At 33.8% G+C, this 13,792-nt stretch overlaps 1 protein-coding gene across 1 annotated transcript in view; it reads right to left on the reverse strand.

The window, feature by feature from the left end:
- Nucleotides 1-13,516, reverse strand: part of LOC149421018 (uncharacterized) — a 162,117-nt gene extending 148,601 nt beyond the window's left edge. Inside the window, exon 1 of the mRNA XM_089635331.1 lies at nucleotides 13,052-13,516. Coding sequence (XP_089491457.1) covers nucleotides 13,052-13,096 — 45 coding nt within the window. The 5' untranslated portion in view covers nucleotides 13,097-13,516. The remainder of the gene's footprint in view (nucleotides 1-13,051) is intronic.
- Nucleotides 13,517-13,792: the final 276 nt, after the last annotated feature.

Here is a 13,792-nt window from a genome sequence, read left to right on the forward strand (position 1 = left end):
ATACAAACATACGCTCATTTTTTTTTTTTACAAACTTTTTTAAATTTTTTTTTATGTGACAACTTACAAGAGCGCCGTTGAATTTATCTGATACAATGAATAAAATAATAGGTCTATATTTTTCAGTACGGAGGTTAGCTGTTCGGGCGACTTATTCTATTTTGTAACAGTTAAATAAATAATACTGTACAAATAATGGCGTTGACCTAAAACTCTCAGAGTAAAACACTAAGCAAATTTCACAACGCCAAAACACAGCGTACAAAAGTTTTTCTGACTTTCAAGCTTGTCAGCGCAGACCCGTGAAAAGTCACCAAATATTATAATTCCAATTTTGAATAAGAAAATAGAAATTAAATATTATTTTATACATTAGTCACAATCTGTTACAATTTTTAAAAGTACATTTAAATTGTAAGTAAATTTGAGTTCGTTGAACTGGAAAAATTTCATGCAAGAATAACTAATGCATATCATAGACAACCGATATTAACATATTTGATGATATGCAAAAAAATATTGATTAATTTGGAAACAATATAGAAGTAAAATGATGAAGCCATCTGAGGTTTGAAGGATTGCCACTCATAGCAGGCAGCAAACCGGTCCAAAACACAACCTTGTATCGCTATTAAAATGTTTCCAGCCAACCTGCATTCACTTCTACATAGCAAATAGCTCCGGACGCCATTATTATACGCCGACAATTATGATTGTAATACAAATTTGAGAAGTGTACGTATCGTAATCGGTGTCGTAAAAATGTCATATGTACCATTCGTCCTTGAAGGATTGTTATTATAGCGTGTCTCGTGCTACGCCTTAGAATTTGGTGGTACTTAGATCCTACGAATACGGCTATTCGAAATGTTAATAAACTCATTATAACACAAACGTACAGCACTCAATTTATTCTTAATATGCGCCAGAAGTGATTTGGAGTATGGCATCCCCAATTGCGGTATGTCCTGAAGCCGGAAGGATTAGGGATGTATGTGCCCGAAGCCAATAGGACTATGGAATCCCCGATTGGGGAATGTCGCGAAGCTGAAGGGATTAAGGATATATGTGTGCGAAGCCAATAGGAGTATGTCATCCCCGTTTGGGGTATGTCGTGAAACTGAAGGGATTTGTGGGAAGTGTGTGCCCAAAGCCAGTAGGACTATGTCATCCCCATCGGAGAATGTCGTGAAGGGATTAGGGAAGTATGTGCCTGAAGTCAACAGGAGTATGGCATCCCTTTTTGGGGTGTGTCGTGAAGCTTAACGGATTAAGAAAGTATGTGCACGAAGCCAATAAGAGTATGGCATCTTCAATTGGTCGTGGAGCTGAAGGGAATTGTGGGAAGTGTGTACCCAAAACCAGTAGGATTATCATCCCCATCGGAGAATGTCGTGAAGGGATTAGGTAAGTATGTGCCTGAAGTCAACAGGAGTATGGCATCCCTATTTGGGGTGTGTCGTGAAGCTTTACAAATTAAGAAAGTATGTGCACGAAGCCAATAAGAGTATGGCATCTTTAATTGGGGTATGTCGTGAAGCTGAAGGGATTAGGGAACTATGTACGCAGAACCTATAGGAGTATGGCATCCCCAATTAGAGTATGTTGTAAGATTACGAGGAATCGGGCATCCCCATTCCCTATTCAATACAATGGTAAAAATAAGGTAATAATAAGCAATCTAGCTACATGACCAAAATCGCGTTAAAATCATTTGGGTCATCGGAGGTTCATACCCCAAAGAAATTAGTTTGAAAATATGTTTGGAAAAAATAACTAATTTTGCAGCTTTTTGGAGCAACACTGAAGGCATCAGGAAAAACTAAAATTTTGCGGTTTATTATTTATTATTAAAAATGATTACCACATTCATATGTATATGGGTAAACCATGGAAAACCTAACGTTGTATTCCATAATTTCTAAATTTTTCTGCGAACTATGTCTTTTTTTCTAGATCAATGTTGCAGAAAGCAAGAAACGATGTAAAAAAATCGCCTGTAGATAAATGATCTAAAATACTAAATCGTCAACATGAAAGATTATTAAAGAAAACCGTTAATCACAGAATTATAAAGATTTGTAAGTTTTTCCTATCCTAAATCCATTGTTAGTAATTTTGGGTAAAAAATAAAAGAAAAGGAAAGAAAAAAAGACAAACCGTTTCAATATCATAACCATTCGAACGAATTCATATAATAATAGATTCAAACGGATAAAGTCTCCGCCCGTAAGAATTATTCATTCCAATTTCTTTCAGTGTTCACACAACTCTGGCGAATAATTGGCGGTCCGTAGCGGCCGCCAATGTCGCCCTTTCACCCGATTCGGCTCGCCACTCCACATGAATGTGGGTAGGTACCTAGACACACCAACTAACTAACTAACTCACTAACCCATGATGAACTAGTCCAGTCTTGCCATGTTGTATATCCAATCCATTTTTTATTGTACATGACATTTAGTCACGTTTGGCAAGCTTGCGTGTGTGGTGGACATTACTTTATTTTTTTAAAGTCATCACATATGATTCATTCTTACACCCAATTTAAAAAAATCTTTATTTGTAATGATTTGTTAAATAGATTTTTTTAGCTATTATCGACATCTACATGACTGTTATATAGACGCAAAAGAGTACGGCTTTATGCGTGGCTTTATCGATAGGTTCATGATCGTATTGTGCGTGCCCTAACATCTTTCATATTTCTAATCGCATCATGTCGTAATCCAGTAGTCACCACGACTTGTTCAAGATACCACACGGCAGCACAGATGTTCTAGAAAAACATAGCATTATAAAATGAATAGTGCTGTTGATTGAACTTTCTAAAACATATTTTATCACCGTTTAAATATCCTTAAAACTTTTTTGTGCACCTACCTCCCCAAAAATGTTAATAACGTTAAAATAATATATATTATTATTTTTTTTTTTAACAGATATATTATGTTATATTATATTACTATACTAAAAGACCGAACGATTAGTCATAATAGACCAGATATAGTTTTAAACGACAAAATTTAAAAAAAAAACTTTTTCACTGATTTCGCTATTTCAAATTCCTGTAATATTCAAATATCTGTTTCAGAAAAAATAAGAAAATACATAGATTTGAAAAAGGAGATTAAAAGAATTCGGCATTCTCAGACTATAAAAATATTACGATTTGTTATTTCGGCTACTGGCATTATACCTAGCTCTCTCATTCAAAATTTAGGCGTATTAGACCAGTCAAAGAATTTATATTTAAAAATGCAAAAATTAGTCATTTTAAATATATGTAGGATTACGAAAGATTTTTTAAAATATTTATACTGAGGGATCAGTAGAATTTATAGGTCCAGTTAGGAGTTCTACCGATCCGAACCCTCTGATATGAAAATATCTGGAGTGGAAGGGTTTAGTTTTTCCTGTGGGGAAGATTTAATAAATGGATGACACTTATCTGTCGTACAAAAAACCAAAACGAAATAAAAACTATAATATGTATAATAAACAAGACAATCTAACCTGAGCTCAATAGATAGAGCATTTGAGGGGATAGGCTAATTAGGGCAATAAAAATTTGGGTTCGGTTAGGTTAGGGTACTTCGCGCGATCGTGAAAAAGTTAGTACGCCTGCACCGAAACTTGTTAGATATGCTCTAGAAATATTTAATAACCACTCCAAATATTTATTAGCAGAGTTTAATATTAACCCTTGAAATGCCGACCTTCCGCGACCTTGTACTCTTTAGTGTATCGGGGGTAAAATGGCAATCCCCCCAATTATATGAGACTTTCCTGTACATAAATAAAGTACGGCTTTGAAAATCGAAAATAATTAAAATTAATGTAGTTGCTCTTCACGAAAAGAGAGTAAAATAATATTATGATACGTTGTTTCCTTGCCAGACGAATAAAAAATATTTCAGTATGCCATTACGTTACAAAATACAATAAAAAGTTGGAAAAGGTCAAGTGCTGTGAACTAGTAACGAATGGTTTCGTCGGAACACTACTGATATCAACGTACAAATCCACGGTGGATTTCTCGGCACATTAAGGGTTAAGCCATTTTTGACAAGTTTGTATGCGTGGTAAATATTTCTGTTTTTAAAAACTTCTGTGAATCATGCTCTCACTTCCTTTTTTAAAATCGTTATGGTTTATGACTTGATAGTAATTATGGTGTTCTGTTTAATTTGATTGATGTTTTAGTGCCCACTCAAACAATCCCACAATGTTCAAAGGATCACCGACGGGAATTAATTTGATAAAAAAGGTGCAGCGTGGGATTGGAAAGAAGTTAGCCAGGATAGCAGTTCAATTGAATACAATAACTTTACCTGTCAATATGGGCCATAATGGATAGAAACATAAAAGTGAATCATTCTATCACTGGACATAAATTGAATACAATAACTTCAACTGTCAATATGAGCCATAATGTATAGAAAGATCAAGTGAATCATTCATTCACTGGACATAAATTGAATTCAGGGCATCTAATGTCACATCGGATTCTGTGCAGTCATCTATCACTGTATAAACAAAAATTTCAGCTTTTAATTATAGATATAAGGAGAAATGGCATTTTAATTCGTAACCGGGGAACTTTTATCTTTTTATAAAAATATCTTCACCTTATCGGAAGTCTGGAAATATACAGCGGAACTGCACTTAAGCTAGTCACCCAGGGTATCTATTCCAGAGTCTCTACCACGAATTACTCGCTATGCGCCATCTACGAACGAAAATCTCTACGACTTTTGTCATAAGTTGTATATTTATACATTCTTGAGTGTCGCTTGGTTGAAGAGATGACTGTGTTGGCAACCCTGTGAATATTGTCTATGTTTCTGATGTGTTTGAGGTTTCTATGGAGTTAATTTGAAATGTCAAAAACAAACCGTTGCCGCGTCGTTCTGTCAACGTTTTTATTTGCTACCGCACTTTTCTGAAATGAATGGCGGTGGTGGATACATTTCGAAATGCCAGAAAAATTGTTAAAACAACTTTGCAGAACTAAACGAATCCGATACCAACTTCGAAAAGCGCGCGGGAAACGATCTTTTTTTTTGTATAAGGCAATTCACCAGGATGCAATGAGATTTTGACAGTTTTTGCACTCGTTGTTTAAGTCGAACGAATTTTGACGTATTGCGTGTAGTATGTACTTTCGGTGAGACTCAACAATAACAAACTCTACCAGTGTATGTACTTTCGGCGGAAATTGCGAGCGATCGAGACTGGGGAATAGATACCCTGGTTTAGAAGTTTGAAGTGTTCATTCACTATGTCTTCAAACCATCTTTATCTGGACCATCAGTTGAAAAAACTCTTTTATTTGTCGTTAATCATAATATTCACTTCGCAATGTTTGGCTCCTCCATTCAGAACTTCGAATTTATTACCTTATTTGGACGGGATATTTTAAGGTTAGGTTAAGTTAGGCTATATCTATATTATAACGGCTTCTATCTTCCTTTATAATTTTAAGTTTAGTGTCCCAGGAGGAGATACCGGTTCTTCTTAAGGACAACGAATTGTCCTTTACCTTAAAAGCAGTGGTAGCTCGTGACTTTTGAGTGTACTAGAGTGCTAATATTATAAAAAATGGTATTTGTTGTAGAAGAAAAGAATTTTTAATTTTTATCGAAAAATCGATTTTTTGTATGAAGATTTTCAGGAAATTTCAGTTTAGCCGTGCGCCGCACGGATTTCCTGAAAATCTTCATACAAAAAATCGATTTTTCTAAAAAAAATAAAAAATTCTTTTCAGCTACAACAACATTGATAATGCATTTTTTCGTAATATTAGCACTCTAGTAACCCAAAAGTCGCGAGCCGCCACTACTTAAAAGTATTAACAATTTTTACGTTAACTGGGATTCCAGTTCTTTCAAATAACAGCATAATTGTATATAACATTAAAATTAAAGACTTTCGGATTGTGTTTCTATGCAACACATACGAAAGACAACACTATCAATTTTTGGTATGATTTTTTATTGGATTTTAATTTGAGTTGCTTTGCAAATATGAATGTATAAACATCAGTTTGATCTATAACCTATCACGTAGGTACCTTCTTTATATAAATTGAATGTCAGAAAAGGCTTTGTTTAGAAATAAGTGAATTCCTAGTAAACACCGTGGCGCTGATTCAACCCACAAGTTTCACAATTGCCCGTGATAAGGTCTTCATTCTTCAGGCATAGTCATATTTTGAAATAAACAACAATGAGTGGTGATCTTTAAAGGATATAAGAAAACCAAACTTATTTTTAATTAATTATTTACCGTAAACAAGTCTAGTCAAAATCTTATTATTTATTTTTGTAACCAAAGCAGAGTTTTGCTCATTGACTCTGGTCCTGACCATAGATTCGATTAACTAACTAATTAACAAACTCATCTTCGACAATTTATGAGTTTGTTAATCGAATCAGAGTCAATGATTCGATTAACAAACTCATTTTTGTTAGTTTAACATATCTTTGTTAATAACAAACTCATCTTTATTAACAAACTAATTAACAAAGATGAGAGTGTTAATTAGTTAGTTAATCTAGTCCTAACCAAAGATTCGATTAACTAACTATTTAACAAACTTATCTTTGACAATTTATCAGCAGAGGTAGACAGAAAATATGGACTACCATACAAATCTGTCGTAGTACACATTCCTTTCTTCATTCACATTCATACATCGTCTTATAGGTACGTACTTACATACTGTCATGTCGTAGCGAGTTTTGACCGGACCCGACATAAGTATTTGATTCAGTTAATCGTGTTATGTGTTCCTCAGTCGTCCCTGACTTTTCCTTCCATTCATATGTTAAGTTATTCAGTTATTTCCAAGTTAAATATACCTATATACCACTAAGTATTTATACAGGCAGTATGTATTTACACCTCGTTTTAGAATGGAACATACTCAAACTTTAAAAGATTTAAGCTGTATTGTGTGACCAGATTTGAAGAGCCCTGTATTTTTAATTCTTACAAAATGTCTCAATTAGTAATATTATAACTCTCTATGCATTTAGGACATTTACGACAGTTACGCTTAAATTAATTAAAGGAGGCAGAAGGTTTTTTAATGTAAATGAAACAGAGATCGAAGCTAATACTGAAATGAATGTCGCCTTATATAATATCAAAGTTTTTTTTCCACATTGTATTCGTGCAAGATTAGCAATAATAATTGAAAGGTACACATTTGGCCCATCTCATGACAAACGGGAAATCCTATTTCAAATTCAAGGTGATGCTAAGATTTGCATTTGCTCAATGCAAATCAACTGTTACGAATATCGTTACATCAGAATGTGGCAAGAAATATCGAACTTTGGTGAAAAATTATCCAGAATAACGTTACGATAAAATTTAGTAAACAAAGTGCTTTGTTTTTAGGTTTTCTCTAGTATGGCACAAAGAGGATAATAGACACCAATGAATAAACAAGTTTTAGTATTTGATGTGGAAGATAGAAGCTTTGATTGCAAGATAGATTGAAGCTAGATTGGTGCAGCCATACCCTGTAGATACTGACATGGCAACTAGTTTTAAAATTCTTAATTTTATGGTAAAAATTATGAAATTTTACCAGATGTACAAGAAAAAACTACAAATATTTCGGTCAAGTCATGAAAGGCGATAAATAAAAATTATCCAACTGGCACTATCCAGGGGGAAATAGATCAGAGACTTGGTGAAGAAATAAGCCAAAGATAATGTCAAAGCTTACGTGACGAAATAATATTGCTGTAATGATAGCCAATCTCCAAAATGAGAGGTCACTAGAATATGACAAATAATGAAGACAAGAATATATTCAGGGAAAAACGTGTTCAAATCTGGACGCCAGAAGGCATATGAAGAATTTCTGAATGCCGCCTTAAAATCAGTTAAATTTATTGTGAACAAATAGGTACTCTTCTGTCCATTAAAATAAGGTAATTATTACAATCGATAAAATGTATTTCTTTTAGTAATGATCTATTAAAGTTAATATTGGTGTCAGAAAGATACCGTAAAATATTTACCATTCAAATAAAAGAATATAATAACGACGAGTTGCAACGTTTTTATTACTTCCCTGGATTTCTGCTCCGTAATGCTCTTTTTATCCATATTATATTATTATGGTCATGCAAACAAACCTGATCCAATTCTGAGCAATACATGGATTTTGTGTGAAGCCTTTTCGCGAAACAATAACGTTATTTCAAGAGCAAATATCTTTTGATTCAGATCACAAATTCATGAAAACATCCGCATAATTTATACTTATCGAAATGAGGGCAAGATATCACCATGTAATTATCCCGGATAAAAGATCGAAAAACATTCAACAGAACTCAATTCTCACAAGAGTGGGTTCAAATAATCACACATATTTAATTTCTTGTGGTAAATTTACCGCGGGTACATTTTAATGCAAAGCTTATCGTTTTAAATGTTTAAATGGTCCAATATGGGAAGTGGGAGATTTGATACAATCTTATGGTAATCATTAAAGTTAAATGGAGGCGAATCAGATTGCTACCGAATCGTACGGGAAGGACGAAAATAAACCGGTTCTTATGTTATTTGTAATATTAGTGCGAATTCATACACGTACAGGCTGATGATTTCATCAAGTTCCGTACTTTTTACTGATCTGAATTCACTGAACTAAAGTACCTGATATGTAAACGAGTTACCTGTTGAATCAAATGCAGCGACTCTCATTTGCAAGCCAACTGATTTAATTAACTTAACGCAGTTTATATCACAGGCTATATTTGGAATCCATAATCTTATTTACGCATCGTCTAATCGGCGAAATGTATGTTTTTTAATGATTAATCTAGCTCACTTGAAAGAATTACTAGGCAAAACACTTAAGCCTTTGTGTTGCGCAGTTAAGAACTGGATTGGAATACTTTAATTGCGTCATTACAACTTCAAAAGTTGCAGTAGTGAATAAATTGAGTTGCAAGAAAAACGCGTATAATCTTTTATCAAAGAAATTGTACAGGGTTTTCCAATGGTTTCGTTGCTTGTGTGGCACGTAGCGCCATTTTGTTGAAAGTAAACGTTGTCCAGATCAATACCATCCAATCCCGGCCATAAAAAAATCATTAATCATCTCTCGATAGCGCAATCCATTCACCGTAACTGTTGCTCCAGCCTCATTTTCGAAAAAATAAGGTCCAATGACTCCGCCAGACCATAAACCGCACCAAACAGTCACACGTTGAGGATAGAGAGGCTTTTCAACAATAACTCTTGGGTTTTCCGAGCCCCAGATGCGACAATTTTGCTTGTTGACGAAGCCACCGAGGTGGAAATGGGCCTCATAACTCAAGATGATTTTTCGATGGAATTCTAATAATTAATAATAGTGAATTTTAGTAAATGCAATGCGTTGTTGAAGCTTGCATCGCTCCATTTTTATTAATGACCTAGTTTCTACTTGTCAAATGTCAAAAAATGACAGCTTCAAAAGTAATATCTACCGAAATAGCGGGCTATTCAAAATAACACCTCTTATTGGAAAACCCTGTATTAGTGTTCTATTCATTTGCAAATGAACTGTGAACAGTGCGATGCTTTAAAAATACGTCAAATTTAATATCTTAAGTAAGATATTGTGATTTAATGCGTGTTACTTCACTAACGCACTTTTGCCCTGCACTATGATTATGACAAAAAATGCATTCTTAAAACGAATCGATCAAAATTTCCCGAATGCTTTTAGGTTGACGAAAAAACTATATTGTTACCTGACAGCAAACACACGGAGAGCCATATTAAACGTAGATAAAATGAAATGAAAATCTGTATTCACTTGCATCAGATCCCAATAAAATTGATTTAAAAACAAACAACATCTGACATTAATGTCAGACTATTATTATCTATCCCACTGATTTCATGTACAGGTAAGGTCGTGATCATTTTTGTCTTACGTAAACGCCGTGAAATTAGCCCGTGGGTGCTCGCCTTTCCTGTAAGCTGTGAGCTTTGTTTCCATCGGTGAACAAAAATTTTTGTTTGCCGTTTAAGTAGTGTTATTTGGTATTGGACAATCGAGAGCATAGCCGCTTTTGGCCTATAGTAAGTGCTCAGTTTTCAGTTTAATGAGTCTATATTGTTTTCTCGTTATCAGTTTATGCTTTAAACGAGATTGTAAATTTTAATAATGTGCAAAGTAGTGTATGAATCCTTGTATGGGAAGACTTAAAACAGAGGTGTTAAATGAGCTGAAAAAGCTTTTGTATCAAGATCATAACGAGAAGATCAAGTAAATATTTCATCTTATTATTATTATAGATTTTTGCTATAAATATGTAAAGGAGTCAATTTTAACTAACTAATTGAATTTAGGTCCAAAAATGTGTATTTTTTAAATTGTTGTTTACAACTATTCTAAATTTAGTTTATAGGTTTGGGACCGCCGCCCCGGGAACCATATATTAGATAACAAACACTAGGTGTGACATGCGCCTGCGCACCAGGTGCGTGGAGTGCCAGATCGGGAGAGACTGGTTTAGGAAGACCCTCTGACCTCTCTAGCTGGTCTCTCCATCGCCTTGCGCCGCAGTGGGAGAGATATATTCATGTATCCGTCAATCCTGGACAAACTGATCACTAGATTCCTACCAAACCCTCATACCTTTCACCTGCCTATCTTTTCTTTTCTAAAAAAAAAATACCCTCCACCCAGCATCTCCAAAGATGACATAGGCCCTGAGAGAAATTATTTTCCTCAGGGCCATACTGCACTGCACTTCATCGCACTTCATGGCTTCAAAATGAACGATCGCAGTTCTGCAGAGTAACCATCTGCAGCTGAAGGGTGAAGATCGCCCCGATGTTGGCCAACCTCCGATAGGCGCTAGGAAATGGCTTTAGAAAACTAATATAAGTTGATGCTCAACTAAAAGTCAAATGCGTGGACCACTATGCTATGGGGGACATCAAAATACATAACTTTAGAAAAGTGGCCCTTTTAATAAAAAAACTTAATTTTGGATTTGATGACAAAATACACAACCAAGCTGAATAATTAAAAAAATATGTATGTACCTAACTTATATGCAGTACGGATGTGAACTCTTTTATTTATATTTGATGTAAATTATAAAATATTTTCAATTAAACTTTAGCAATTATTGTGAGTTAATGACGTTTAAAGGAATATTTTGCCCTACTCTACCCATTAATAAGCAGTGGCGGCTCGTTATATTTGAGTGTGATAGAGTTATAAATTTTAAAATTCGACTTCATTGATGATGATTGGTTGAAAGAGATTTTTTTATCGAAAATTGGGTTTTTTCAGGATATTTCAGTTTGCAGTGCGCTGTACTGATTTCCTGAAAATCTTCATACAACAAAACCGAATTTTCTAAAAAAACCTTTTTACCTTACTACACCCAAAAGTCACGAGCCGCCGTTGTTAAGAAGACGAATTAACAAAATAAAAAAAGCAGTTTCATAGGCTTATTTAAATTACAAACGACTTTGAAAATGTTTTATTTTTTATCAATATATTAATATAGTAGGATGTGCAATATTATTCTATTAAGATGTAAAAAAACTAATAATTAAAATAACTCAAATCCGTACTAAATATTTGTTACATATTTTTATTGTTTTTAATTATTGCAGTTTGGTTGGGTAACTTTTCCAAAATAAGTTGTGTTTGAAAAGCACGCGCAAAGATGTCTAAATGATAATACGAACTGACCAAATAATCCAATCGCATAAAAATTAAAGAAATATATTCTACTTAACTTCATAAATACAATCGATTATCTTGCTCTTTTATAATCATGGCATTAACGCATTCTTAACGAATAAACACTTTTGTTGCCCGCTGAGAAAGTGGCTTGATTAATGCGCAGTCCGAAACTTACAGATAAATTTGACATTTTACTTTGTGATAAATTACTATAACAGTTCATGCGATATATTATCAATGTTTACTGTAAACAAAGCGAGGCTCGGTGAAACAAATGAGACATCTCTCGCAACATCTTTCAAAATACATTATTTCTGTGGTCGTTCATTTGGTTTTAGGTGTAGTTTCTGTGGATTAATTTTAGCACAATTTCTAAAGAAAAAACACATTTTTTTTGTTAAAATTATTATTTTATATAAAAACTCACTGGTTTCATATTATAAATACTATTAGGAAATAGTTACTTTGTATTAACACAACCGTTTATTCATCTTTTAGGGACTGACCGGGTTTCGTCTGTACCCGGGCGTCATAATATTAGCCCTTATGAAACTTAGGTACAATCGAAACCTAGTCTAAATACAATACATTATTGTCCAACATCCAACATAATATGGCAAGGTTACTGATTTATAGTTCGTTTGGATTGTTTCAATGTTTAAATTAATATGCGAGATTTGTCTCCAAAAGTTTTAGTAATTAATTAATTAGTAATAATGACTGCACAGCAAACAACAACAAATCTTGAAAAAGAGTTGACCTTTTTCATTACCAAAATGGTAACGAAAAAGGTCTACAAACTATACTTGCTATAAATTCTTACTTTCAATAATTAATCTTGCAATTTGCAATACGCATTTTGTTGTTCATTATACTGTCATCATTGTTATGTAGTCTACACACCACTGTTACCCAATAGTAGAGTTGTACTTATAGTTGCTGAAATAACGTTAGTATTCAAATTTCTTTTTCATTGTTTTCTTTGTTATTTTTCTTACAATTGTATTATTAGGGATTAAACTTCTGCTACTGAACTTAAATTATAGGATACCACAACAACCTCTAGCGAAGTGGAAGTTAATAATGAAGTCGATGAAAATCTCTGTAATTATTTTAAGTATTCGAAAATAAATTTATTTCACTACAAAAACAACAGTTATATAACTTATGTAATACACAATACACTATATTACTCTATGAAATGTAAACAAATATTTACAACACAACATCAAAACGATTTTTAATCATCTACCCTTACATCACAGGGTTGTAACAAGTCCTCAAAAAAAAAACACAAAAGGCTGGAAAGGGAAAATCACTTACCATAATGAGTGCTAAGAAAATCCGAGAAGCCTTCCTTTGAGGCATCGCTGTCACATCCGGCGCCAAAACTCGGCGCCACTTCTTCAGACGGTTTCCTTTTTTAAATCACTGATCATTTTTGGAACATCCGGTAGGGCACTTGTTTCTTAAACACTTTTTTACCGCCCGGTTATAACAGCATCGTCATCAGTTAAATTATTCGTTTTCACAGGGGTCGATTGTTAATAAATTATTATTAATATTTTATTAACTTGCGTTAATTATTATTATTTCGTATTTTGATTGCAGTCATCGATTGGTTTATATTATCAAAATCAGTAGGATTAATTCACAATTTATTCTTTGTCTGGAAATCGTTAATGTTATCTCCGATTGTTAAATAATTGATTTTTGATTAAGTATTTAGAAGTCAAAATGAAAAATAACTTTGTATTAAGTTCTATTCAAGTGAGATATAATATTAATTCATTTAATTCAATTCTTATCGATTACGAAATTTATTTTGTTTAAATTCACAATTTAGAACACTTGTTCGTGAAACTGTAGTTGAATTTGTATTGTATTTAGTATAGACTAACCGCTCCGCATTTCCGTGTTATCGGCACAACGCGCGGCACTTCTGTGTCGAAATTTCACGGATTAGAAATATTCGCGCCGATCGACAGACGTCAGACTAAACCTTGCGGGGTACTGGGTACTTCCGCTAGGCACTTCCACGCTCTTCCGGTCAGGGTTAGTTCC

The sequence above is a fragment of the Hesperophylax consimilis genome, chromosome 9 (assembly GCF_061612785.1).
Source record: "Hesperophylax consimilis isolate HC1 chromosome 9, BYU_Hcon_1.0, whole genome shotgun sequence".
Lineage (NCBI taxonomy): Eukaryota > Metazoa > Arthropoda > Insecta > Trichoptera > Limnephilidae > Hesperophylax > Hesperophylax consimilis.